This window comes from Passer domesticus, chromosome 7, assembly GCF_036417665.1.
Source record: "Passer domesticus isolate bPasDom1 chromosome 7, bPasDom1.hap1, whole genome shotgun sequence".
NCBI lineage: Eukaryota > Metazoa > Chordata > Aves > Passeriformes > Passeridae > Passer > Passer domesticus.
Genome location: NC_087480.1, coordinates 32,271,050 through 32,294,157, shown reverse-complemented (window position 1 = coordinate 32,294,157; position 23,108 = coordinate 32,271,050). Strand labels below are relative to the sequence as shown.

Genomic DNA, 23,108 nt, shown 5'->3' with positions numbered 1-23,108 from the left:
GCCATTGGCCGGCGGGGCTATAAAGGGCGGCGGCGGCCCCGCGGCGGTGCGGCCGGGATGGAGGCGCTCGGGGCCGAGGGGGACGCGGCGGTGGCGGAGCTGCGGGAGCGGCTGGCGGCGGGCGGGCAGGACCATGTGTTGCGCTTCTGGCCCGAGCTGGACGGCGCGGCCCGCCGGGCGCTAGCGGCCGAGCTGCGCCGCATGGACGTGGCTGAGATCAACCGGTTCTTCCTCCGCGCTCGCGGGCGCGGCGGCGGAGCGGCGGCGGCTTCAGCCGGGCTGGACGCGCGCATGGAGCCGGTGCCGCGGGACGTGCTGGGCAGCGCCTCCCGCGACCGCGGGCTGGTGCCGCGCTGGGAGAGCCGCGGTAGGTGCGCGGGGCGGCGGGGCCGGCGCGGGGCCGGCGCGGGGCCGGCGCGGAGGGCCCCACGCGTGTCTGCTCCCACAGGGCTGGCGGAGATCGCGGGGAGCCGCGTGGCCGCGCTGCTGCTGGCCGGCGGGCAGGGCACCCGCCTCGGCGTCCCCTACCCCAAGGGCATGTGCGACGTGGGGCTGCCCTCCCGCAAGACCCTCTTCCACCTGCAGGCCCAGCGCCTGCGGCGGCTGCAGCAGATGGCGGAGGAGCAGCACGGCACTCCGTGCCACATCCCCTGGTGATTCCCGGTCTCGGGGGGACAGGGCTCGTGGGGTGGTGTCGGCAGGGTCCGGCTGGCTCTGGTGGATCAGGGTCCTGTAGATAGGCGTAGCCCTCTGGGTGTCAGCAGCCCGCGGTTTTCTGGGGTGGTGCAGCTCCCTTTGGCAGCCCGAGGTTAGCCTGGGTTGGTGCCGAGCCCCTTGGCAGCCCGAGCACCAGGGACTGGCATAGCCCCTCTTGGTGTCAACACTTACAATGGGCATAGCCCCTTAGAGTGAGTGGTTCAAGGCTCTGGCAGGTCCCACATTGCCAGACTCAGTCCCATGGTCCTTTGGGAAAGGTTTTCATGTCCCCATGCAGGACAGCAGCCATGGGGGGTGGGGAGATGAGGTGCACTGTACACAAGGCACGAGCTGGCCACTGCAGCTGGGTGTCCCATGCGTGGTGTTGTATGGTTTTGGAGATACGTGTTGCAAGGAATGGTGAAACCCTTCATTGGCTTGTCAAAATGGTGGGTTCACAGCAGGTCAGATCCTTCTAAGTGTGGAGGAGGGGAAGCATGTCCTGGGTGTTCCCCACGTTTGGGATGAGGGGTGTGAGACCCTGCCTCTCCTCCCTGCTCATTGGGTGTCTTCTACTCTGCAACAGGTACATTATGACAAGTGGCTGCACTATGGAGTCCACCAAGGAGTTCTTCCAGAAACATCGGTATTTTGGCTTGAAGAAGGAGAACGTCATCTTCTTCCAGCAGGGCATGCTGCCCGCCCTGGGATTCGATGGGAAAATCCTGCTGGAGGAGAAGGGCAAGATTGCCATGGCACCAGGTTGGTGGCCAGGGGCGAGACATGGTGCTGAGGAGCAGCTTTTGGAACTGCAGTCTTCACTGTGAGCTGGCCCAGGGCTGACTCAGGGTGGGAGGTGTCTGTGTCTGCGCTGGCGGGGAGGACCAGGGTGGGGTATGGCTGGGCTGATGACCCTCCACTTCAGCCCGTGGGGAAGGAGGATGAGTGTGGGTGGCTGACACATAGTGGGGCGTTCCCTCTGCAGATGGCAACGGGGGCCTGTACCGGGCCCTGGGCTCACACAGCATCATGGATGACATGGAGCGGAGGGGAGTGCAGAGTGTCCATGTCTACTGTGTGGACAACATCCTGGTGAAGGTGGCCGACCCCAGGTTCATCGGCTTCTGCTTGGAGAAGGGAGCAGACTGTGGGGCCAAGGTATGGTTTTGGGAGTAGGCAGGCACTGCTTCTGCACAGCTGGGTGGGGTCTGTCCTGCTCCGTGCCTGCCTTCCCTGACTTTTCACCCTTCATTTGCTGGCTTGCCACAACCAGGAGAGATAGCTAAGTACCTGGAGCTCACTGGTGAAGTAACACGTGCTGCCACAGTCCTTCCTGCCCCTGGCATCCTGGGGGATGACTGGCACTGCTCTTCTGCCTTGCACAGGAATATGGCACCAACAAGCCCAGGGCTCGGAGATCCCCCTGGGGTCAAGAGGCTGCTTGAGAGCCCTGTGTAGTTGCCTGGCACACACTCAGATGCTGGGCAGCTCTTCTCTGGGTGGCTGTGGCTAGCACAGGCAGACAGGATCCTTGCCATAAGCTGCCAGGTGTCCCAGCCTGACATCCTGGGCACCAGACCAGGACCTGGGTGCAGCTGACACGGAACCCAGCCCCATGTCTTGTGTATAGAACACTGCACACTTAAAGCTTTACTTAAAGACTGACAGCCAAATGTTTTGTTTGCATTGGGCTCGGCTGGTGAAAGGACTTAACTGGTCTTGCAGCTTTCAGATGGTAAGCTGAGAATGGGAAGGCAGTTTCTTCTCCTGGCCTGAATGAAAGAAAGAGGAAATAAACCTTAGCTTGCAGAAAGGAGAAAGCTCTGCGCCCCTGCATGCCACTGCTCTGTGGTGACAGCGGTGGGTGGGGAATTGCTGGGGTATCTCATAACCCAGATGGAGGTGTGTGAGGTGCAAGGAGAGGAAGGCCAGGGGGATGGCTCTGCTGAGCCAGCAGCATTCTGGTTGTGAACAGCAAGCTGGCTAAAAATATCCATGCCTACTGCCAGCTGCACGTTAGCTTGGTGCCACATCCTGCTGTGCCCTCTGGGTGTGTCTGACACTGTCACCCAGCCCTGCCATCACAGCCTCCTCTAATCCCCACTGCCAGAAGCACCTGGGACGGGAGAGCTCCAGCATCACCATCCCAGCAGAGGAGAAAGCCTTTCTAAGTAGGGCCCTCTGTTTCCAAGGGAGTGTCTTTGAAGCGTGGGGCTTTGGGTGCCTTTCCTGACAGTGCTTTCCTTGGGCAGGTGGTGGAGAAGACGAACCCCACGGAGCCGGTGGGCGTGGTGTGCCGGGTGGACGGCGTGTACCAGGTGGTGGAGTACAGCGAGATCTCCCTGGCCACCGCCCAGCGGCGCGGCTCGGACGGGCGGCTGCTCTTCAACGCGGGCAACATCGCCAACCACTACTTCTCCACTGCCTTCCTGAAAGATGTGGTCAAGTAAGGGCCTGCTGGAGCGCCGCAACAGGAATGTTGGTGCTGAAGTGCTGCTGCCAAGCAGAGCTGCTGGTTGCTTGCTGCTGGTTGAGCTCCAGGCGTGCTGGGATGACCCCCACCTGTCTGCACAGCCCCTTCCTTGAGATAAGGGTTCTCTGGGCCATACCTGGATACTGCTTCCAGAGTGCAGGCATGTGGGGCTGTCTCCTGCTGCTGCGGGGATGAGCAGCCTGTGCCTTGGGGCAGCTGGGGTCAGAGCAGGGCAGCCATCCTGCTGCAGCCGTGTCTGAGCTGGGGATGTGGCTTGCTCACACAAGTGACATCTCTGTCTTGGCCCATTGCAGCACTTACGAACCACAGCTGCAGCACCACGTGGCTGAGAAGAAGATCCCACATGTGGACATCACTACAGGACAGCTAGTCCAACCCGAGAAGCCCAACGGGATTAAGATGGAGAAGTTTGTCTTCGACATCTTCCAGTTTTCCAAGTATGTCCTTTGCTCTCCTTGGGGTCCAGGCTGGCTGCTGGCTCCCCCGGGGAAGCTCTGAGAGCCTCTGGGGTTGTGCCAGGGTGTGCCACTGGCAATGCCCCGGGATCAGGATAGGATGGCAGCTGGAGGCACGGGTGTTGCATGCCTCTGGCTGGGCTGAGCCCTGCTCCTGTGCCAGAGGAACATCTGTTGACCCCACAGGCCAGGCCCTCCCCTCCCTCCTGCGTGGTTGTGAAAACAGCCCGTGGGTGTGGGCTGGGGGAGGGCTGTGGGCCCAGCTCAGCCACCCTGGCAGGGGAAGCAGGCACAGTTTCCAAACCTGACCCTCCCATGCTGTGTTCCTGCAGGAAGTTTGTGGTGTACGAGGTGCTGCGTGAGGATGAGTTCTCTCCCCTGAAGAACGCAGACAGCCAGAATGGCAAGGACAACCCCACCACAGCCCAACATGCCTTGATGTCCCTGCACCACTGCTGGGTTCTCAATGCAGGGGGGCACTTTGTGGACGAAAATGGTACACGCATCCCTGCCATCCCTCGGTGAGTTGCTTCTCCTGTCACTTCTGCTCCTTTTTGGGCTGGATATTAAGCACAAGGCAATCCCAGCACTGATAACAGTGTCACAGAAGGAGCCAGCTATGGGTCCCCTCTCCTGGGTGATCTGTGGAGCAGAGCTGTGTGGTGACAACAGGAGTGGTGCTCAGTCCAGCAGCAGTTTTCCTTCTCAATTCAGCACCTATGAACTGAATCCTGCCAGCCTCCATTGCACAGCCAAGGTCGCCTCTGCAGGGAGGAAGTGGCTCCCTAAAAACAGAGCACACCAGCAGGTCCATGCAGCAGCCAGGCTGGCAGCAACACATCCCTCAACCATGAGACCTCCCGCCACCCTCTTTAGGGATCAGTAGACCCCAGACTCATTTTGCTGTTTTTCCTCCCTTGCTAACCCTTGTTTATTCCCATGTAGCATCACAAACGGAGGGTCAGCTGCCAGCCCAGCAGATGTCAATGACAAGTAACTATCCGTGTCCCAGGTGCATGGTGGCGGGGCTGTGCTTAGGGACTAACGGGCTGCAGGCGGGCCGGGCTAACGGGTGGGGGGCGCATGTGGGGGGCATGTCACCCCTGCAGACAGGGGATGCTGCTTCTCGTGGTGGCGGGCGCAGGCAGCTCTGCTCCCTGCTGGGCTCCTTTCCGCAGGGATAACTGGATGGGGCTCATGCCGTTGGTACAGAATGGCAGCAGCCTGATGCTGACTGCACGCAGCCCCCGAAGGTCACCCGGCAGGCAGGGTGCTGTTGGCAAACACCCTGGCATGTCCCTTGGTGCCACTCCCCTGTTTGTCACAGCACGCCAGGGACTGGTCCCGGCCGGTCCCAGAGCTGGGGATGGCTGCCATCTCCCAGTGTCCGCCAGGCGTCCGGGCAGACCGAAACAGGATTAAAAACATGAAGCAAACACCAGGCAGGCTTTGATGTAGCACGTGTGAATCTGAGCACCGCAGCCAGCTGGGCTTTGTGTTACTCCAGCTCTTGAGTTTGGAAGATCCAGAGTGTGACACTAAGGAAAGCCCCTGGCTCAGTGCTTTAAAGTTTACGGGAATACACAGGGAAGTTTTAACTCTTCCATTATGTTCTGTAGGCACAGGCATGCTGGGACTTGGAGCTGGTGAGTGTAAATGACTCACAGAGTAAGCAATCTTGTTCCCTTCCCCTCTTTCAGGAGCTTTATCTTCAGGGACTTTCTGGTGGAATACAGCTGTTTTATCTCTGTTTTAATTCCAGACTCCAGGTGTTTTCGGGCTTATGACTAAGTCATCACACGAGTTAACATGCAGGAGAAAGGCTGCACTTTGTCCCACATTTACCCTTCATTAGCAGTTAATGTCAATTTTTTTTTTAAACTACTATCTTGAATCTAACACTCAAGGTAAACACCAGTGTGGGTTGGGATGGGTGAGTTTTATTTACTGACACCTGGGACAGGACGGGGCTGAGTGGCTGCGTGGCAGAGGAAGGAGCTTTGACCTGAGTGAAGGGAGCATTGTCACAGATGGCATCCTGCCATGCCTGCCTGGCTGCTGGGGCCACTGGCTGGGAAGGGCCAGCACCCTGGGGTGCTGTTGCCATGGCTGCTTGTTGGGTCCACACAGCTGCACCCCCAGATTTACATGCCAGCTGGATCCAGGGATCATCCAGGCGCGTCCTATGAAGGCTGGTGGCAGCAGGAGCAGGGTCAGGGAACCCACACAGACCCCTGCCCAGCAGTGCTGCTGCAGTGGGCGGCACTGGTGTGGTTCTGACAGTTTGCTCACCAGCTCCATCTCACAGGCAGAGGAGAGGAGCCAAACTAGTTGGTATAACAGGCAAAGGCAGGAGGAGCAGACAGTGCTGCAGGGAGTGTTTCTGAATGAGCAGAAGGGCTTACCCTGTGTCCTTGCTTTATAAGACCTCTTGCTTTATGGGAAGGTGCTCTGGGAGTGCATCTCACATCACCCCAGGGCTGCAGGAGGAGAAGGAATGGATGACTCGTTTCCAAGCAGCATCAAAAATAACAGGGCTGAGGGCACAGGCACTGCTGTAGTTACACACATGGAAAGGCATCATGAAAGCCCCATCTAAAGCTCTTTTCCCTTTCAGTCGCTACGCAAGGCTTCACTAACCCAGGGCAGCTGTGTGCTGGTGGGGTCCGTGTGGGCCCCGCACAGCCCCTGACTCCCCGCCTGGCCTTGGCAGATGTTGGGCCCTGTCTGTGTCCCCCCAGGCTGTACCCAACTCTCCTGACTGAATATTTTCCTCTGCAGCTTGAAGGATGCAAACGACCTGCCAATCCAGTGTGAAATTTCTCCCCTTGTCTCCTACGGAGGAGAAGTGAGTAGTGGCTCTGCAGAGCTGGGGGCCAGCCCCAGTCGGATGGCCTGGGCTGGCAGGGCACACATGTGAGGGACAAGCCACACAGGTGACTGGAACTCACTGGGAGCTTTTTGGGGCACTGCCCCCCAGGCTGCTAGCACAGGAGGGGAGCAGAGGCAGCTCAGCAGGGCGGGTGATGTGCAGTGAATGTGAGCCACCTCTCATTCCCTCAGGGCCTGGAGAAGTTCGTGAAGGACCGACAGTTCCGCACACCTCTGATCATTGACGAGGATGGGATCCACGAGCTGGTGAAGAACGGGATGTAGTGGCAGCGTGGTGCCCAGGCAGGGCTGCCCATCCCTCCAGGAACTGGGGCACATGAAGGTTGATAGCTGGGCCTAGCAGGGACTGCTCCTGCTTGCTCCGGGCCTGTGCAGAGGAGGATTTGACCCACTTGGTTCTTGGCATGTTGTATGCTTCTATTTATATTTTAATTTAAAAACCAAACACTATAGATTCTCCTGCCACAAAACACAACTGTGGTGCTGCCCTTTGCACTCCAGGCTGTGGGCATTTATTTTTAAACATGTGTATAGTAATAGTCATTGTACATGCAGAGAGGGGATTTTTATGATATGGGGCTGGGTTTAATCTAGAATTTTTATTTTTCTTAATTCCACATGACTATTTTTTTTTAATAGGGTCCTTGCCATTGCCCATGTCCCCCCTTTTGGTCATCCTTTGTATATTGCACAACTGGAAGCACCCAATTAAACTTTGAGTCGCTCCTGTTTGTCTTCTGGTGATGTTTGAGTGACAATGACTGCACCAAGAGGCTCATGGAGTAGAGAGCTGACTGCATCATGCCAAGTGCTCTGTTCAATGCAGCAAGGGTGGCTGTCTGGGGTGGCTGCAGACAGGGCCTCTAGCCTGCAGTGCGCATTTGGGGTGTTCCTGGAGGAAGCAGAGAGTTGTACCCTCTTACATTTCTGCCACAAAACAGTGGCCAGCCTTGAGCGGGTAGGAACAGGCAGGTGTGCTGCACTGCTGGAGTGCTCAGGATAAAATCAGCCTGGCACTGAGCCCTCCACCAGTGTCATGTGCCCTCTGCTTTTCCTGGAGGGCTCCCACATGAGCCCACTGCTGAGGAGTGTGGTGTCCTGCCTGGGGCAGAACAGCTGTGCTGCCTCCACTCCTGTTTGGGAAGAAGGATGTAGAGCTTGGCCAGCTCCTCTCCTGATCCTGATGTGGTCACAGCCTCTTACTGCCCCATGGCTGCCTGGGGAGGGATTTTCCCTTGCGGGCCTGGGAATGGGACCCAAACCACTCCCTCTGGGGGAAGGCACCACGTGCCCCCCAGGCGCAAAGGTGGCTGCTGGGCATCCCAGGCTCAGCCAAGCACTTGGTTCCCCAGGCACTGTGTGGGGGGTCCTGGCTGGTGCCGTATCTCCTGCTGGCTCACCACAGGCTGGCTGGGCTGTGCATGGCTGAGCCTTTGGCTTTTGGGCTTTGCAGACCACTACCTTTGCATTAGGTCCTGGACAGAGCGCCAGGGTGCTGGCTGCTGCCAAGTTATTTAGCAGCAATTCCAGGTAGCAGGAGGGGAGTGGAGCAGAGCTGGCTGGTGTTTGTGCTGGTGTGCACGTAGGGCAGCCTGTGCTTCTCCCTGCCAGCTGATCTGGGGCAGCACACAGGGCACTGCTCAGACCTGCTCCCTGCCAGCCCAGGGGAAGCTGTGCTCTGCCTCTGGCACCCTGGGCACTGCCGGCTCAGCTGGTGCTGCAGCCCCTCTCTGGTGGCAGTGACAAGGATCACCAGTGTCTGCTGGGAGCAGTGGGTGGCTTCCCGTGCCTGTGATTCAGTTCATTTGTCAGGAGACTTCATGCTGCCAAAGAGGTTTAGGAGCAAGGCTATGGCCCTGGGGCTTTGGGGTGTCTAGTTGGACAGGAAAGCTTTTTAGGGAGTTGGTGGCCTGCTGCCAGGGGTGCTATTTCCTTCTCATAATGTGAGCATGGAATTCACATGCCAAACAGCCAAAACAGTCAAAAATTTTTTTTAAAAGTTCTTTAATTGTGGTTTCTGATGTTGCATGAAAATTAATGTGAGCCCATTATTTATTAGCATTAGTAGTATTATTATTTTCTCCCTGCCTCGTTGCATAGCCAGTGGCCGCCGTGCCAGGCTAGTGCCTGGAAATGATGTCAAACCACCAGCTCTGCGTGGAGCTCGGGGAGCTGGAGCACTGAGTCCGTGCCCTGAGCCAGGTTGGTCCTTTGGCTGCTGTCCTGGCCACGTGCGCCCATGCAGGAGTCCCAAATCATTCCCCCAGGGGCCCGGAGAGGGGTAGCCTGTGTGGGACCCTCTGGGCCAGTTCTGGGGTCTTGTGGCATGTCCCCATCACCCACATTTTGGGGGTGTCCTACCCGGCCCCACGGTGCAGGAGGAGGATCCTGGATGGGTGTGCCATGCCACAGCCACGAGGCAAGCGCTGGAAAGTGAAACGTTGCCTATTGCTTTAAGTTCCCTTGCTGGCCACGGGGACTTTTTTATTTTTTTCTCTTGAGCTATGAATGGGTTTTGCTGTAAATTATAGCTCTGCGCACATTCCCTCGGGCCGAGGAAAATAACCTCTGCCGAAACGCCAGCCCGGATCGCTGACTGGCTCCCCTTCTCCGCTCCCTAATTGAAACCAAATGTGCAAGATGTAGGATTGTGGGATTTCTGGCCGGCTCCCAGGAATCTGCAGAATGCGAGCGAGCTCCCAGAGGCATCTTGCATCAGCCCGGGGAAGTTCGCTCCTCACCTGGCTCCCCCGGCGAGGGGCGAGGACCCCAGCAGCCCCGCGCCGCTGCCGCGCTCGGGTGAGTGATCTCGGCTCTGGGGACGCGTGTGACCCTCCTGGGCCCCGGCTGGGGGGACACGGCTCAAGCGGGCTCGGCAGCGGAGCCCCGGCAGGGGCTGGGGTGCACGTCTGCCAGGGAAGGCTCGGGGGCACCAGCAGGGCACTGTCCTCACTCGGGAGGTGACAACTGGCCCCTTTTCACCGGCTGACCCCACAGTGCCAGCGTTTCCCCCCCGTGCCTCGTGCCAGGCCAGCGTTTCCTGGTGTCCCTCCTCAGCTCCCGCCTATGTGTCTATTGGCAGAGCTGGCGGTAGTGCTGGTCAGCCAGGGAGGCCCTGCTGTCCCCAGGGTCCCCTGGCCAGGCACCAGGTCACACTGGGAGGGGAAGAAGGAGGCCACTGCCCTGTTGCTCATGAGCGTCGTGCCCCAGTGCTGGTACTGGGAGCCCACTCGTGGCTGCCAGCCCTGCGTGGGTTGGGGTGATGCTGCGGAGCCCTGCTGGCAGTGGGGCGAGGGCTGGGAGCTTTTGGCTGCCAGGGAGCACTTGCAGGATGCAGCACCCCCAGGACGGTGTCCCCAGGCCCCCAGCCGTGCTCCTGGGCAGCTGGGGCCATGGGGACGTGCTGGCTGCTCCTCGCACCCCAGACAGCCGCGATGCCCCGGGCCGAGCCAGCGAGCCCGTGGCCGGGGAGGCGCTTGTTGCTGCAGGAAATGGGGCTGCATCCAGCCCAGAAAAAGTCTAAAATGGCATTTTTGGAAGGGAGGACGACTATGGGTCCCGGCATGCTGCGCTGTGCTCCTGCCAAGGCTGCCGGCAGCACGGCATGCTGGGGGCTGTAGTGCCAGCTGGGGCAGGATCCTGAACCCCCTTATCCAAACACCCTTGGGCCGGCTTCACAGCGAGCCTGTCATCACTCAGGGACATTCCCTGAGTGGCCCTGACCTGTCTCACCCAGCAGGACGGCAGCCCCAGCCCCGTGTGAGGACTGGGGCTCTGTAACAGGAGCCCTAGAAGTCCTGGCAGATTTGTGACCAGGACCTGGTGTGCACGAGCGGTGCAGGCTGCTGCCATCCAGCCCCTTCCCCATGGAGGATGCCCCTGCAGTGCCAGCAGAGGTGGCAGTGCCCACCTGGGAAGCAAGCTGGGGACCTCACCCAGCTGGGGGCCTCACTTGGAACGGGCTGATGGCAAGAGGGACCACAGCTTGGGTTGGGGTTGTCTCTTAACAAAAGTGGATTTAGTTTCTCCCCCAGTTATTTCCCTTGGTTATTTCAGTAGAATAAGGAAGGAGAGAAATAAGAAGGGAAAACAACAAAAAAAGCAGCAGCCAAGGGAAACTCAAAGCCCAGGCGATGCCAGGGAGGAGCTCCAAAAACTGTCTGCACTAAAACTTTCCAGTGATTGAACATTTTCAGCAAACATTTTCAGTCAAAGCGTTGCAAAGCTATCCCTTTTGCAGGGCTGGTGGAACAAAACTGATTTCCAGCTGGGCTGCCAGTGCTGCCCCTGTGCTTGACCATGTGTCCCTAAGCCCTCAGCCTTGTGGCCTGAGCCACTGTCCCCCAGCCCCACACCCCTGAGGAGAGATGAGCACTTTCTCAGTGGCTACGTGGGGATGGTTTCCCTATACCAGGCTAAACGTAAATGCATTCCCTGCAGGAGATTACAGCATGTGGTATCCTGATGCTTAAAGGGCTTACTCAGCCTGAAAGAATAGTACGGAAATATATCTCTGGATATTTTTTGGAATGCAGAAGGAAATTAAGGTTTTAATGTTGGAGGGGAACTGGCTGTCATCAAACGCAGGAGCCTCTGGGCAATGCAGCTGAAATGCCCAGTTGCAGATGAGTTAGTTGCAGCTAGCTACAGTTTCCCAGCTGGGAACAGGGGGGAAAAGTCAACTACGTATGTGCTTTTCGGGGGAAAAAAAAAGAAAGTAAAGGGGGGAAATCATCCCAAGTGCAGGTGTTTACTTGTGCCTCCTGCAGAGATTGTGGTGCTTGGCAGAGTCCCCCAGGAATCCAGCAGGGTGCTGTGGGGTGCAGAGAGCTTCTTGCAGAGTGCAGGTGGCAGCTCCTGGGGTTTTGCTCTTCCCCTGGGTGCTGGTGTGGCAACCCTGGTCTCACTCCTGCCATGCCAAGCCCCAGCTGTGGCAGCGACCAGGGCCACATCCAGCATCTCCCAGCTGGCTTGGTGGGATGTGGGCAGCTGGTTTGCTGTGTGTAGCCTTTCTCTCGGTGGTGGGGACAAGGCCGTGGGGTGATGCACAACCAGGCATTCACCTGCAGCATCAAGGATGTGCCAGCCAGGACAGACATCCCTGGTGGAGTGGGCTTGGCTGGGATTTACCCAGCAGCCAGGCCCCGTTTGGCCAGGAGCTGTGGTTCCTTTAACCCCCAGGGTAGAAGGTTGCTCTCTCAAAGGTTAATGTGCATTTAAACTAGATTAAACCAGCTTTTTTTTAATAGAAAGAGAAGTGATTGCATCTGGTGCTGGTGTGAAAGTATCCTCTTGGCAGATAAGGGGAGCTCAGGGAGCCTGGGGCAGGGCTGGTGACATTTGGGGATGTCCCTGGTGCTTCCCCCGGCATGGTGCCACACCCAGAGGTGTGTGGGCACAGAGGGAGCTGCTCGGGCTCTGGGGGATCCTGGCAGCTGAGGGCTGGCCAGGGCCAAGGTGACAGCTGTGGTGACAGCCCTGACAAAAGAGCAGACATGTCCTGGGGAGGTCCCCTTGTCCCCTTTGAGGAGAAGCCCCAGCAGCACCAGTCCTTTTTCTCCCGGTGCTGTGGCCCAACCCCCATTCCCAGGACCCCCAGGTCCCCTCCAGCCCCATCCCATGCTCCCTTCGAGGCAGAGGGTGCAAGCTGGCTCCCACGCCCTCTGTCACACTTTCTGTGTCACACATGGCCTTGGCATCCTCTCTGCCTCGGGGAGCTATCGCAGTAAATACCCTGTAAATCTCGGTGATTATCTGCTCTCTTCTCTCGGAGCCAGCAGGCAGGAAACCGCTCTGGCACCCTGCTATTATTGCCTTGTGTGGTGGGGTTGTGCAACTTCTTCTTTCAAAGGCAGCCGAGGGTGGGCGGCCAGGCCAGAGCCCTTGTGCCCTGCAGTGGAGGCAGCCAGTGCTGGCCCCAGGCAGAGCCAGGCAGCTTCCCGCGGGTCCTGTGGCCATTCCGTGGGGATGTGGCACACCATGGCTCCCAGGGGTGCTGTCTGGGATCCCTGTGACCACCACCACAGATCTGAGCCCGGGGCTCTGTTCTTTCTCCAAGGCTGAGGTGGGCACACGGGTCTGGTGCACAAGTGCTCCCACCCTCAGCTGGCTGCCCAAGCAGGGCTGGTGTTTGCCCCTCCTCGCTGCCTCGGCATGACGAGCCCTGGTTCTGTCTCCACAGGACTGCCGACATGTCGGCCACCCCCAGAGTGCTGCCACTGCTGCCACTGCTGCCACTGCTGCTGCTGCACGTGCCACACGCTGCCAGAGCCCAGGTCAACCCTGGTAAGTCAGACAGGCGGCTGCAGGTGCCATCATTTCATTTCCCTGGTCTCTGCTCCTGCCAGATGGCCAAGTTTGGGCTCGCATCACCTCCATCATCTCTGGGATTTTCTCAGCTGTGCGAGCAGTATGTGATGGCCCCCAAGCCTGCACCTGCCTGGTCACTCTGCTTGCACCTCACTGGTCCTGCACCTCACTTGGGCACCAGCAGTGACCTTCAGAGCCCCTCCCCAGCGTGCCACAGGTGCTCCCTGGCCCCTGGCAGCTGGCAGGGTGCTGGACATGGCAAAACACTACAGCCCTGGGCTCTGAGCAGGGCCCTTGCCCATGGGGCTCACTGAGGCTGGAGGCTGCCAGGCGCCAAGCTACTGTTCTCTCTGCTGGGCTGTGCCTTCTCTGGCGGTTTTGCAGCAAACCAAGGCTGGCTTTGGTGAAGTGGCTTGACTGGGTGCCTGGCTTCTGCCCAGAAACCACAACACTGCCCCGGCCGGCAGCATGAGTGTGTTTAGCTGGCTCTTCCTGCAGGGCTCAGCCCCATCCTGTGCTGCAGGGATGGACAGAGCCCACGTTTTCCCGGGGTTTCTCCAGGGAGTCCCTTTTACAAGTCCCTTCAAAGGCTTCTTCCATCTATGGGAGGAGTTAGCTGGGTCTTCCCTGGAGGTTGCACAGTGCTTATTTAGGAAGGCAATCCCGTTTCTCCTGCAGACATCAATGGCTGGCAGAATTGGATTTGCCTGGCCAGGATTGTTATTACCAAGACAAAAACACAGGGCTGGCTCCATGTTTGGCAAGAATTAAATGGGAATTCAGTGGGAGCCGTGCTCTGCAGAGCATCACGAGTGTGAGAGCAGGAGTCAAGAAGAGATGCTCCCACTGAGCCAATGCCCATGATGAAGATGTGCTCATCCCTCTGCCTGATGCAGGATATGGTCCCTGGGTGTGGTGACACAATGGGACGTGGGTTCTTTGTGGTTGCAGTGCCAGGCGAGCCAGAGGCTGTGGGGTAGGAGGTGGCCCAGGCACAGTGTGCTGCCCTTGCTGGTCTTTTCCACCTCGGTGCGGGTGTTTGCTCGGGGTGGTGTGTGGCGGGACCGCGGTGGGCTGGAGCCGGCAGCCAGACGGTAAACATGGCCAAACAAGCTGCCCTTTCAGCAGTGCTCTTGGCAGCCAGGCGTGAAAAAATAACTCCTGAGAAGCAGTGAGGATGCGGTGCTGAGGGAGTCGGGGGTGCAGACTGCCTGCCACCCCGGGTACTTTTCCACTTGCAGCCCAGCCAGGAGCACGGCTGGTGCTGGGAGCTGAGGGGTCATCAGGGAGGACAAGTGCCTGTCTTGGTCACTTGTTCCCCCAGGCAGGGACAGGGAGCAGTGGGGCATCAGGGCACAGTTGCTGCTGGTGAGGTTTCTGGGCAAGTGGTCTCTGGAGTGAGCCCTCTGGAGCATGGGGACAGCAGTGCCAGCTCACAGGCTCTCCACCGCAGCCAAGACCCTTGCCAGCAAGGCTGAGGAGATCCCTGGGGACAGGGCCTGGTGTGCCCGTCAGCCTTGGAGCCACCTCCCCTTCTTCCCACTTCACTTGAAGCTGGGCTGGCATCCGCTTCTGGCCAGAGGCTTCACTTGCTTGGGAAGGTGCCTGCTTTAGCAGGACTGTCCCCCTCCTTGTTCGTCCTCTCGCTGTAAGCCACAAGGATGGAGAATGAGTGCTGCTCTGGGGCACAGTGGATGTGCCCCAGCTCAAGCCATTTCCACGGAGGGATTCTCTCCTGCTCAGCGCCCTGCCGGTGTCATTGCAGCGGTGTGTCGGTACCCCTTGGGAATGTCGGGTGGGCACATCCCTGACGAGGACATCTCAGCCTCCAGCCACTGGTCTGACTCCACGGCCGCCAAATACGGACGGTGAGTGTGGGCACCCTCCTGCAACAGCCACAGCAGGGTCTGGCTGGCATGGAGGGAGAGGGACGACATGGGGCTGGCCTCAGCCACGTGCAAACAGCTCCTCCACTCTGGGCTCACAGGCTGGACTCGGAGGAGGGCGATGGAGCCTGGTGCCCCAAGACTCCAGTGGAGCCAAATGACCTGAAGGAGTTCCTGCAGATTGACCTGCAAGCCCTGCACTTCATCACACTGGTGGGCACCCAGGGGCGCCACGCCAAGGGCCACGGCAATGAGTTTGCCCCCATGTATAAAATCAACTACAGCCGGGATGGCACCCGCTGGATCTCTTGGAGGAACCGGCACGGGAAACAGGTTAGGAGACGGGTGAGGGCTGCATTGGATGGTGGGTGAGGAGGCTCCTCCTGCCCATCCCCACCATGCTCCTCTCTCTCCAGGTTCTGGATGGAAATACCAACACCTACGACATCGTCCTCAAGGACCTGGAGCCGCCCCTCATTGCCCGCTTTGTCCGCTTCATCCCCGTCACTGACCACTCCATGAACGTCTGCCTGCGCGTGGAGCTGTACGGCTGTGCCTGGCTGGGTGCGTGGTGTGGTCCCGTGCCCGTTCCCGTGTCCCCAGCGCCCGTGCTGGGGTGCTGGCCATCCCAGTGGGGGCTGTTTGTCCGGCGGGATTGGCGGGGTGTCAGTGCACTCACCCTTCCCTCCCTGCAGATGGGCTGGTGTCCTACAACGCGCCGGTCGGGCAGCAGCTCATCCTTCCTGGGGGCACTGTCATCTACCTGAATGACTCGGTGTATGACGGGGCCTTCGGGTACAGGTGAGGACTGGGTGCCATGCTGGGCAGTGGGCGAGGGGCATGTTTCTCCCCTGCATTTTCAGTCTGGTCCTTAGCAGAGGAAATGCTTGCGGTGCCATGGAGGTGGGGGACATGGCCAGCCTGGGAAGGCTGCGCATCATGGGGAGGTCAGTGTGATGGGGGAAGCAGCTCCAGCCCTTCCCTTGGATTTGCTCTAGCCGCACCACATGTTCAGTGCCCCGCAGCCTTTTCCAGAGAGAACATCAGGAACAAAATTCCCCCCGAGAGTCCCGGGGCCCATGAGGAGCTGCTAGGGGGTGCTGGGTGGTGCAGGTTTGTGGGGCTGGCAAGAGTCACGCTCCTTCTGTCCTTTCGCACGTGCCAGCATGACAGAGGGCCTGGGCCAGCTGACGGATGGGGTGTCGGGGCTGGATGACTTCACACAGACCCACGAGTACCACGTCTGGCCAGGCTACGACTACGTGGGCTGGCGCAACGAGAGCACGGCTGGCGGCTATGTGGAGATCACCTTTGAGTTTGACCGCATCAGGAACTTCACCGCCATGAAGGTCCTCACCCCCCGTGCCCTGTCACCTTCCCCGTGCCCCTCGGTGGCCGTGCTGACAGGCTGCCCCACAGGTCCACTGCAACAACATGTTCGCCAAAGGTGTGAAGATCTTCAAGGAGGTGCAGTGCTACTTCCGCGCCGACACCAGCGAGTGGGAGCCCAGCGCCGTCTCCTCGGTGCTGGTGCTGGATGATGTGAACCCCAGCGCCCGTTTCGTCACCGTGCCTCTGCTCCACCGCATGGCCAGTGCCATCAAGTGCCAGTACTACTTCGCCGACACCTGGATGATGTTCAGTGAGATCACCTTCCAGTCAGGTACCCGTCACCATGAGCCCCATGGGGACCAGGCTCTCTTGGGTGGGAGGCTCAAGGAGATCACGGGGCTGTGGGGCATCCACATCCCCACCCTGATGTTCTCTTCTCCCTGGCCAGATGCAGCCATGTACAATAACTCAGTGCCCCCCGCTGAGGCACCCATGGTCCCCACCACTTATGGTAAGCATGGGAAGCATGTCAGCCTGTGCTGGGTGGGCACTGTGCCCCCATCCCATGGAGGAAAGGGGCAGGGGGTCTCCCCACACCCCACTGTGACCGGCCCTCTGTGTCCCCTTCTCTGGCTAGACCCCACGCTCAAGGTAGACGACAGCAACACACGCATCCTGATCGGGTGCCTGGTGGCCATCATCTTCATCCTAGTGGCCATCATTGTCATCATACTGTGGCGGCAGTTCTGGCAGAAGATGCTGGAGAAGGTGGGCAAGCATGGTGTGGCTGGTGAGGTGCCTTGTGGTGGTGGGGTCATTCTGAGCAGGTTCTTCTGGGGCCTCAGCACGGAGAAAACAGACTCCATGCAAAGGCCGATGCTCCCTTCCCCTCTTCAGAAAGGCTGTGCTTTTCACCCATCTCCAAAGCAAGGGGACTTAGCTGGGCAGGGTGGTGACTTTGGGACTTGCCTGTTTGTCCATCTCTCTGTCCTGAAGCTGATCTGGGGAACAGGAGCCTGGGTGTCGAGGGTCCTCACCACAGCCACCACCTAAACAAGGTCACTCACAGAACTGATGAAGCCAAACCTTTTTCCATAGAGGCAGACAAGAGAAGGGGGGAACATGAGGACAAACCCAGGCGGAGGTTGCAACCCAGGGACAAGGCACTAGAGAGGATGTTTGGGCACATCCGTGGTACCATCCTGCCCATGCTGTGGGGAACCCCACCTCTCTCCTCCCTTGCCCCGCTGTCACAGGCATCACGGAGGATGCTGGATGATGAAATGACCGTCAGCCTCTCCCTGCCCAGTGAATCCAGCATGTTCAACCACAACCGCTCCTCCTCCCCCAGCGAGCAGGAGTCCAGCTCCACCTATGACCGCATCTTCCCCCTGGGACCCGACTACCAGGAGCCCTCCCGCCTGATCCGCAAGCTGCCTGAGTTCACCTCGGGGGAGGAGGACACAGGTGAGAGCCAGGACACCCTGCAGGCTCACAGCCATCTCACAGGGGACAGCCAGGACACCGTTCACTGAGCCTGCTGCAGCCTCCCTCTCTCCAGCCCCAGCTTTTGGCCACTCTCCAAACATTTTGTCACAGAGGGGAGAGGTCACACAAGCCCCCATGCATCTTGCATGAAGGTCACACAAAGCCTGTGACTGAGAGCCATCACCGACGTCCACTGCCAGACTAAGCTGTGCCCCACTATCATCCTTGGGATGCTCTGGCACCTCTTCCTCAATGATCTGGAGGTCAGGCATCGATCTCTGCTCCTCTGGTGCTCAGGGCTTGGTTGGTGTGTTTGCTGTTGGTGGGGAAGGAGTGGAGCAGCCTGCGCTGCCTGCAGGAGCGCAGCCCTGTGGGGGCTCTGGGGCAGAAGGGACAGAGTGTGGGCAGCCACCGGGGAGCAGAGGGCGCAGGGCAGGACACCCACGGCAGGGTGTGTCCCCCCAGGCTGCAGCGGCCCCACCAAGCCATGCCAGGCCAGCGTCCCCGAGGGCGTCCCGCACTACGCCGAGGCCGACATTGTGAACCTGCAGGGTGTGACAGGCGGCAACACCTACTCAGTGCCAGCCCTCACCATGGACCTGCTCGCTGGCAAGGACGTGGCCGTCGAGGAGTTCCCCAGGAAGCTGCTGACCTTCAAGGAGAAGCTGGGGGAAGGCCAGTTTGGGGAGGTGAGCGGGAACTGGGCCTGCTCCGAGCAGGGCTCAGGCAAAGCTCTTCCCAGCTCGCAGGGGTTGTGGAAGGCTGTCAGCAGAGGTAATGGCTGCCCCTTGCTCCCCCAGGTTCACCTCTGTGAAGTGGAGGGGATGGAGAAGTTCACAGGGAAGGACTTTGCCCTGGAGGGCTTGGATGGCAGCTCTGACCACCCCGTGCTTGTGGCTGTGAAGATGCTGCGGGCAGATGCCAACAAGAATGCCAGGTAGGGGCTGAGGAGGGCACACACCCCAGCACTGCTCCCATGCAGAGCCTCACCAGGAGAGCTGGGATGCTTGGAAAGCATTCCCTGTCTCCATCAGCCGTACGCTCAGTGCAGCTGCAAGGACCACACACCTGAGCTCTCTGGGGATGCTGGGCTGTCACATGTCAGGATCCTTGGTCCTAACCAGATCCCCAGTGCCTCTCTGCCTGCTGAGCCCACCTTGCAACTCATCTTCTCCAGTCCCAGGGGAAGGGGCCCACAGGTCCCTCAGGAGGCTTGGGTGGGCAGGTGGCACTCTTGGCCAGTCTGTGCTCACCTCTGTGCCCCTCTGGGTCTGTCTATCCCATCTGTGTGGTTTCTGTTCCGGAAAGGAATGATTTTCTGAAGGAAATCAAGATCATGTCGCGGCTGAAGGGACCCCAACATCATCCGGCTGCTGGCGGTGTGCATCACAGATGACCCCCTGTGCATGATAACCGAGTACATGGAGAACGGGGACCTCAACCAGTTCCTGTCCCGCCAGCAGGCAGGCGGCCCCGCTGCTGCCCCACGCACCCAGCGTCAGGTAGGGCTGCCTGGGAGAGCAGGGGCAGGCAGTGCTGCTTGCTCCTGGGACACCCTGCCTGGAGCTGTGCTCCTTCCTTCCTTCCTTCGCTTCCTTCCTTCCTTCCTTCCTTCCTTCCTTCCTTCCTTCCTTCCTTCCTTCCTTCCTTCCTTCCTTCCTTCCTTCCTTCCTTCCTTCCTTCCTTCCTTCTTCCTTCCTTCCTCCTTCCTTCTTCCTTCCTTCCTTCCTTCCTTCCTTCCTTCCTTCCTTCCTTCCTTCCTTCCTTCCTTCCTTCCTTCCTTCCTTCCTTCCTTCCTTCCTTCCTTCCTTCCTTCCTTCCTTCCTTCCTTCCTTCCTCCTTCCTTCCTTCCTTCCTTCCTTCCTTCCTTCCTTCCTTCCTTCCTTCCTTCCTTCCTTCCTTCCTTCCTTCCTTCCTTCCTTCCTTCCTTCCTTCCTTCCTTCCTTCCTTCCTTCCTTCCTTCCTTCCTTCCTTCCTTCCTTCCTTCCTTCCTTCCTTCCTTCCTTCCTTCCTTCCTTCCTTCCTTCCTTCCTTCCTTCCTTCCTTCCTTCCTTCCTTCCTTCCTTCCTTCCTTCCTTCCTTCCCTTCCTTCCTTCCTTCCTTCCTTCCTTCCTTCCTCTTCCTTCCTTCCTTCCTTCCTCCTTCCTTTCCTTCCTTCCTTCCTTCCTTCCTTCCTTCCTTCCTTCCTTCCTTCCTTCCTTCCTTCCTTCCTTCCTTCCTTCCTTCCTTCCTTCCTTCCTTCTTCCTTCCTTCCTTCCTTCCTTCCTTCCTTCCTTCCTTCTTCCTTCCTTCCTTCCTTCCTTCCTTCCTTCCTTCCTTCCTTCCTTCCTTCCTTCCTTCCTTCCTTCCTTCCTTCCTTCCTTCCTTCCTTCCTTCCTTCCTTCCTTCCTTCCTTCCTTCCTTCCTTCCTTCCTTCCTTCCTTCCTTCCTTCCTTCCTTCCTTCCTTCCTTCCTTCCTTCCTTCCTCCCTCCCTCCTCCCCTCCCTCCCTCCCTCCCTCCCTCCCTCCCTCCCTCCTCCTCCCTCCCTCCCTCCCTCCCCTCCCTCCCTCCCTCCCTCCCTCCCTCCCTCCCTCCCTCCCTCCCTCCCTCCCTCCCTCCCTCCCTCCCTCCCTCCCTCCCTCCCTCCCTCCCTCATTCTCCCTGTGCCCGACAGTGACCTGCGGTTCATGGCCACCCAGATTGCCTCAGGCATGAAGTACCTCTCGTCCCTCAACTTCGTGCACCGGGACCTGGCCACGCGCAACTGCCTGGTGGGGAAGCACTACACCATCAAGATCGCCGACTTTGGGATGAGCAGGAACCTCTACAGTGGGGACTACTACCGCATCCAGGCCGGGCAGTGCTCCCCATCCGCTGGATGTCCTGGGAGAGCATCCTGCTGGTACAGGGGGCCTGGCTCCTCTGATGGACACTGACAAGGCTCTGGGGATGCTCGCTGCCCTGTTTGCTTGGGCTGGGGGGTGCAGGAGGGATGGCGAGGTCCCTGCTCACTGCAGCCCAGATTTGGGGTGAAGCAGGGGGAAAGCGGGAGTGGTGGCAGCTTTTCGAGGCAGGCGGGGGGGACTATGGTGATTTTTGATGTCCCAGTGCAGGACACCCTTTATGCAGGATGCTTGGCATTTCATCCTGGCCATGGTCAGGCCTGAAAGAGGGAGCAGTGTTGGTTTTTAACCTCTGGCAGGAGCCAGGTCCTTGGCAAGCCCCAGAGCAGTCACTGCCAGCCAGACCTGGAGCTCACCGGGCCTCTGGCCACAGGCAGAAAGCAGGTCTGTGGGGGGCCAAGCGCCTCTCTGGACCAGATCTGGATGCTGAGGCATCCAGAATGAGGTTTTGATCCTTGAGCACCTACAGCTTCTGGAGCAGGATGGGGTAAAGCCCATGCCTGACCCTGCTCTGCTCCCTCTGGCCAGGGCAAGTTCACAACGGCCAGTGACGTGTGGGCGTTCGGAGTGACACTGTGGGAGACCTTCACGCTCTGCCGGGAGCAGCCCTACTCCCAGATGTCTGACGAGCAGGTCATCGAGAACACCGGCGAGTTCTTCCGGGACCAGGGCCGGCAGGTGGGGATGGGACAAGAGGACCAGTGGTGCACCAGGGACATTAGGGGCCTGGGGAGAGACTTTAAGGTGACCAGATAGGGGGCTTGGCTGTGAGGCAGCTCTGGGACAGGAATTCCTCTGGGAAGGAATCCTGGTGAAGGGCCCGTGGTGGCAAACGCTGCACTTTTACGCAGCCTAAGGCATTGCTTGCTCCCTGACCCCACTGGAGCATTCAGGGTTGGGGGACAGAGGCAGGTGTCCCCAGCTGCCTCACTGTGCCCTCTGGGAGTCACTTTGCCCCTGGGCACATGGCAGCGCAGCCCCCACCCGGGCCATGGAGAGATGGGGCACCCTGAGGAACGGGGCTCTCCAGGAGCAGTTTGCACATTGGTTTCTGTGGCAGTAATTCTGTCTTTGCCATTTCTGCCTTTTGTTTTGCAGACCTACCTTCCCCAGCCCATGCTATGCCCTGACTCAGTCTATAAGCTAATGCTCAGCTGCTGGAGACGGGACACTAAAGATCGTCCCTCCTTCCAGGACATCCATCGCCTTCTGCAGGACTCAGCCAGTGAAGAATGACCTTGGCTCCCGCCTGCCCTGGTTCCCATCCTTCCCTGTCCCCAGAGGAGCCCCAGATGCAAACCGAAGCCACTTCACTCAGACTTAGCCATAAACCCCGAGCAGCGGCTCGTGTTCTCATTGTGCAGTGAGGCCTCAGAGGAGACCCCCAGGACAGCAAAGCCCCACGGTGTGGGACGCTCAGCCCTCCCTCTTCTGCAGACAGAGCCCGGCAGCAGCGCGGGCTCGGGGAGGGTTATTTATTGATGCAGCGTGTTCCTGGTGACAAGGAGCGGGACAGAGCGGCTGCTCTTCCCTGGCTGAAGGGGGACGAACTTCAGCGGGACTTTCTCTGTGAGGAAGCTCGGCCCACACTCAGGGGCAGGTGCCTGGGGAAGGGATGTGTGCAGGTGTGTGCCCACTGGAGCAGGGGACAGACCGGCAGCCACCACCTGCTTCAGCAGGAGCTGGGAGCTGCCTCCTGCTCTCAATGGGTTGTGCAGTCAAGGGGTGAAAACAAAGACTCCGCGGACATTTGGGGCTTTGGCCATGCCACGTGGAGAGGCAGGAAGCTCCCTCCCTGCTGGCCAGCCCCAGCTGCACAGGGGTGCTCCCAGCACCTCACCCAGCTGCTGGAGTGTGCAGCCAGGGAGGAGCAGGCATCCTGTGCCGAGGGGACATTGCCCTCACCGACCACAGCCACTCCAGGGCAGCTCAACTGCCCAGGAAATGCATTTTGGATGCCCCACGGGTGATGCATGGCAGCTGGCAGCAGGATGCTAGCACCTTTTAGTTCCATTCCCCATGGAAATCTCCAGGTCCTCCTCCCCCAGGGTTAACCCACATCTTCATCTGCCAGGAGAAAAATGCATGTAGCAGAGTTTCACTGGCAGCTGCCCGCTGCCCATGCCTGCAACAAGCCCACGGGCATGGAGCAGGATGCTCCAGCTCTCCCTGGCTCTCAGCCTGGGGTCACAGGCCAGCTGAAGCACCTGAGCTGGGCTCTGCCACCCTGAGCATCCCACAGCATTCTGGCACCCGTCCGTGCTGCCAAAGCTGCCAGCATCCTGAGCAAACTGGGCAGGTGCCAAAGCCATGTGCCCTGGCAGGTGACCCACCACGCCGCAGACCCTCCTGTGGCGGGGCAGGAGGAACTGTGGACTTGGAGGGTCCATGGAGCCCTGCACACTTTTGTACGCACTAGTTCAGCACCAGCAGACGCGCGTGGCACAGCTCCCAGTATCCCGTGGCTAAGGCATGTGTATATTCTGTAGCTGCACCTCTGTGTAGGGGCCAACCCGCTGAAGAGACACTCGGTATGTGATGTGGCTGCATGGTTTCCTTGTGGCGCCCTGCAGCTCAGCTCGCCTGCCCCAGGGCACCCGGGGCTGGGGGCTCGGAGCGGCGCTGCGTGCCTGGGATGCGGGGTGGAACACGGGAAACAGCCTGAGCGCTGGA

The 23,108-nt window shown here is 59.3% G+C and overlaps 1 protein-coding gene across 1 annotated transcript; it reads left to right on the top strand.

Moving 5' to 3' along the window:
• DDR2 (discoidin domain receptor tyrosine kinase 2) lies at positions 1-22,974 on the top strand. The gene is given in 26 exon segments (XM_064427443.1): positions 1-367; positions 449-653; positions 1,283-1,458; positions 1,682-1,854; positions 2,949-3,142; positions 3,484-3,627; positions 3,978-4,166; positions 12,719-12,822; positions 14,612-14,714; positions 14,834-15,065; positions 15,149-15,296; positions 15,428-15,533; positions 15,898-16,081; positions 16,152-16,395; positions 16,513-16,575; positions 16,702-16,832; positions 17,321-17,531; positions 18,018-18,241; positions 18,353-18,489; positions 18,861-18,903; positions 18,905-19,036; positions 19,038-19,054; positions 20,207-20,379; positions 20,382-20,434; positions 20,964-21,113; positions 21,534-22,974. Coding segments are annotated over 26 exon segments (3,984 nt in total). The 5' UTR covers positions 1-57; the 3' UTR covers positions 21,672-22,974.
• The last annotated feature ends 134 nt before the right edge of the window (positions 22,975-23,108 follow it).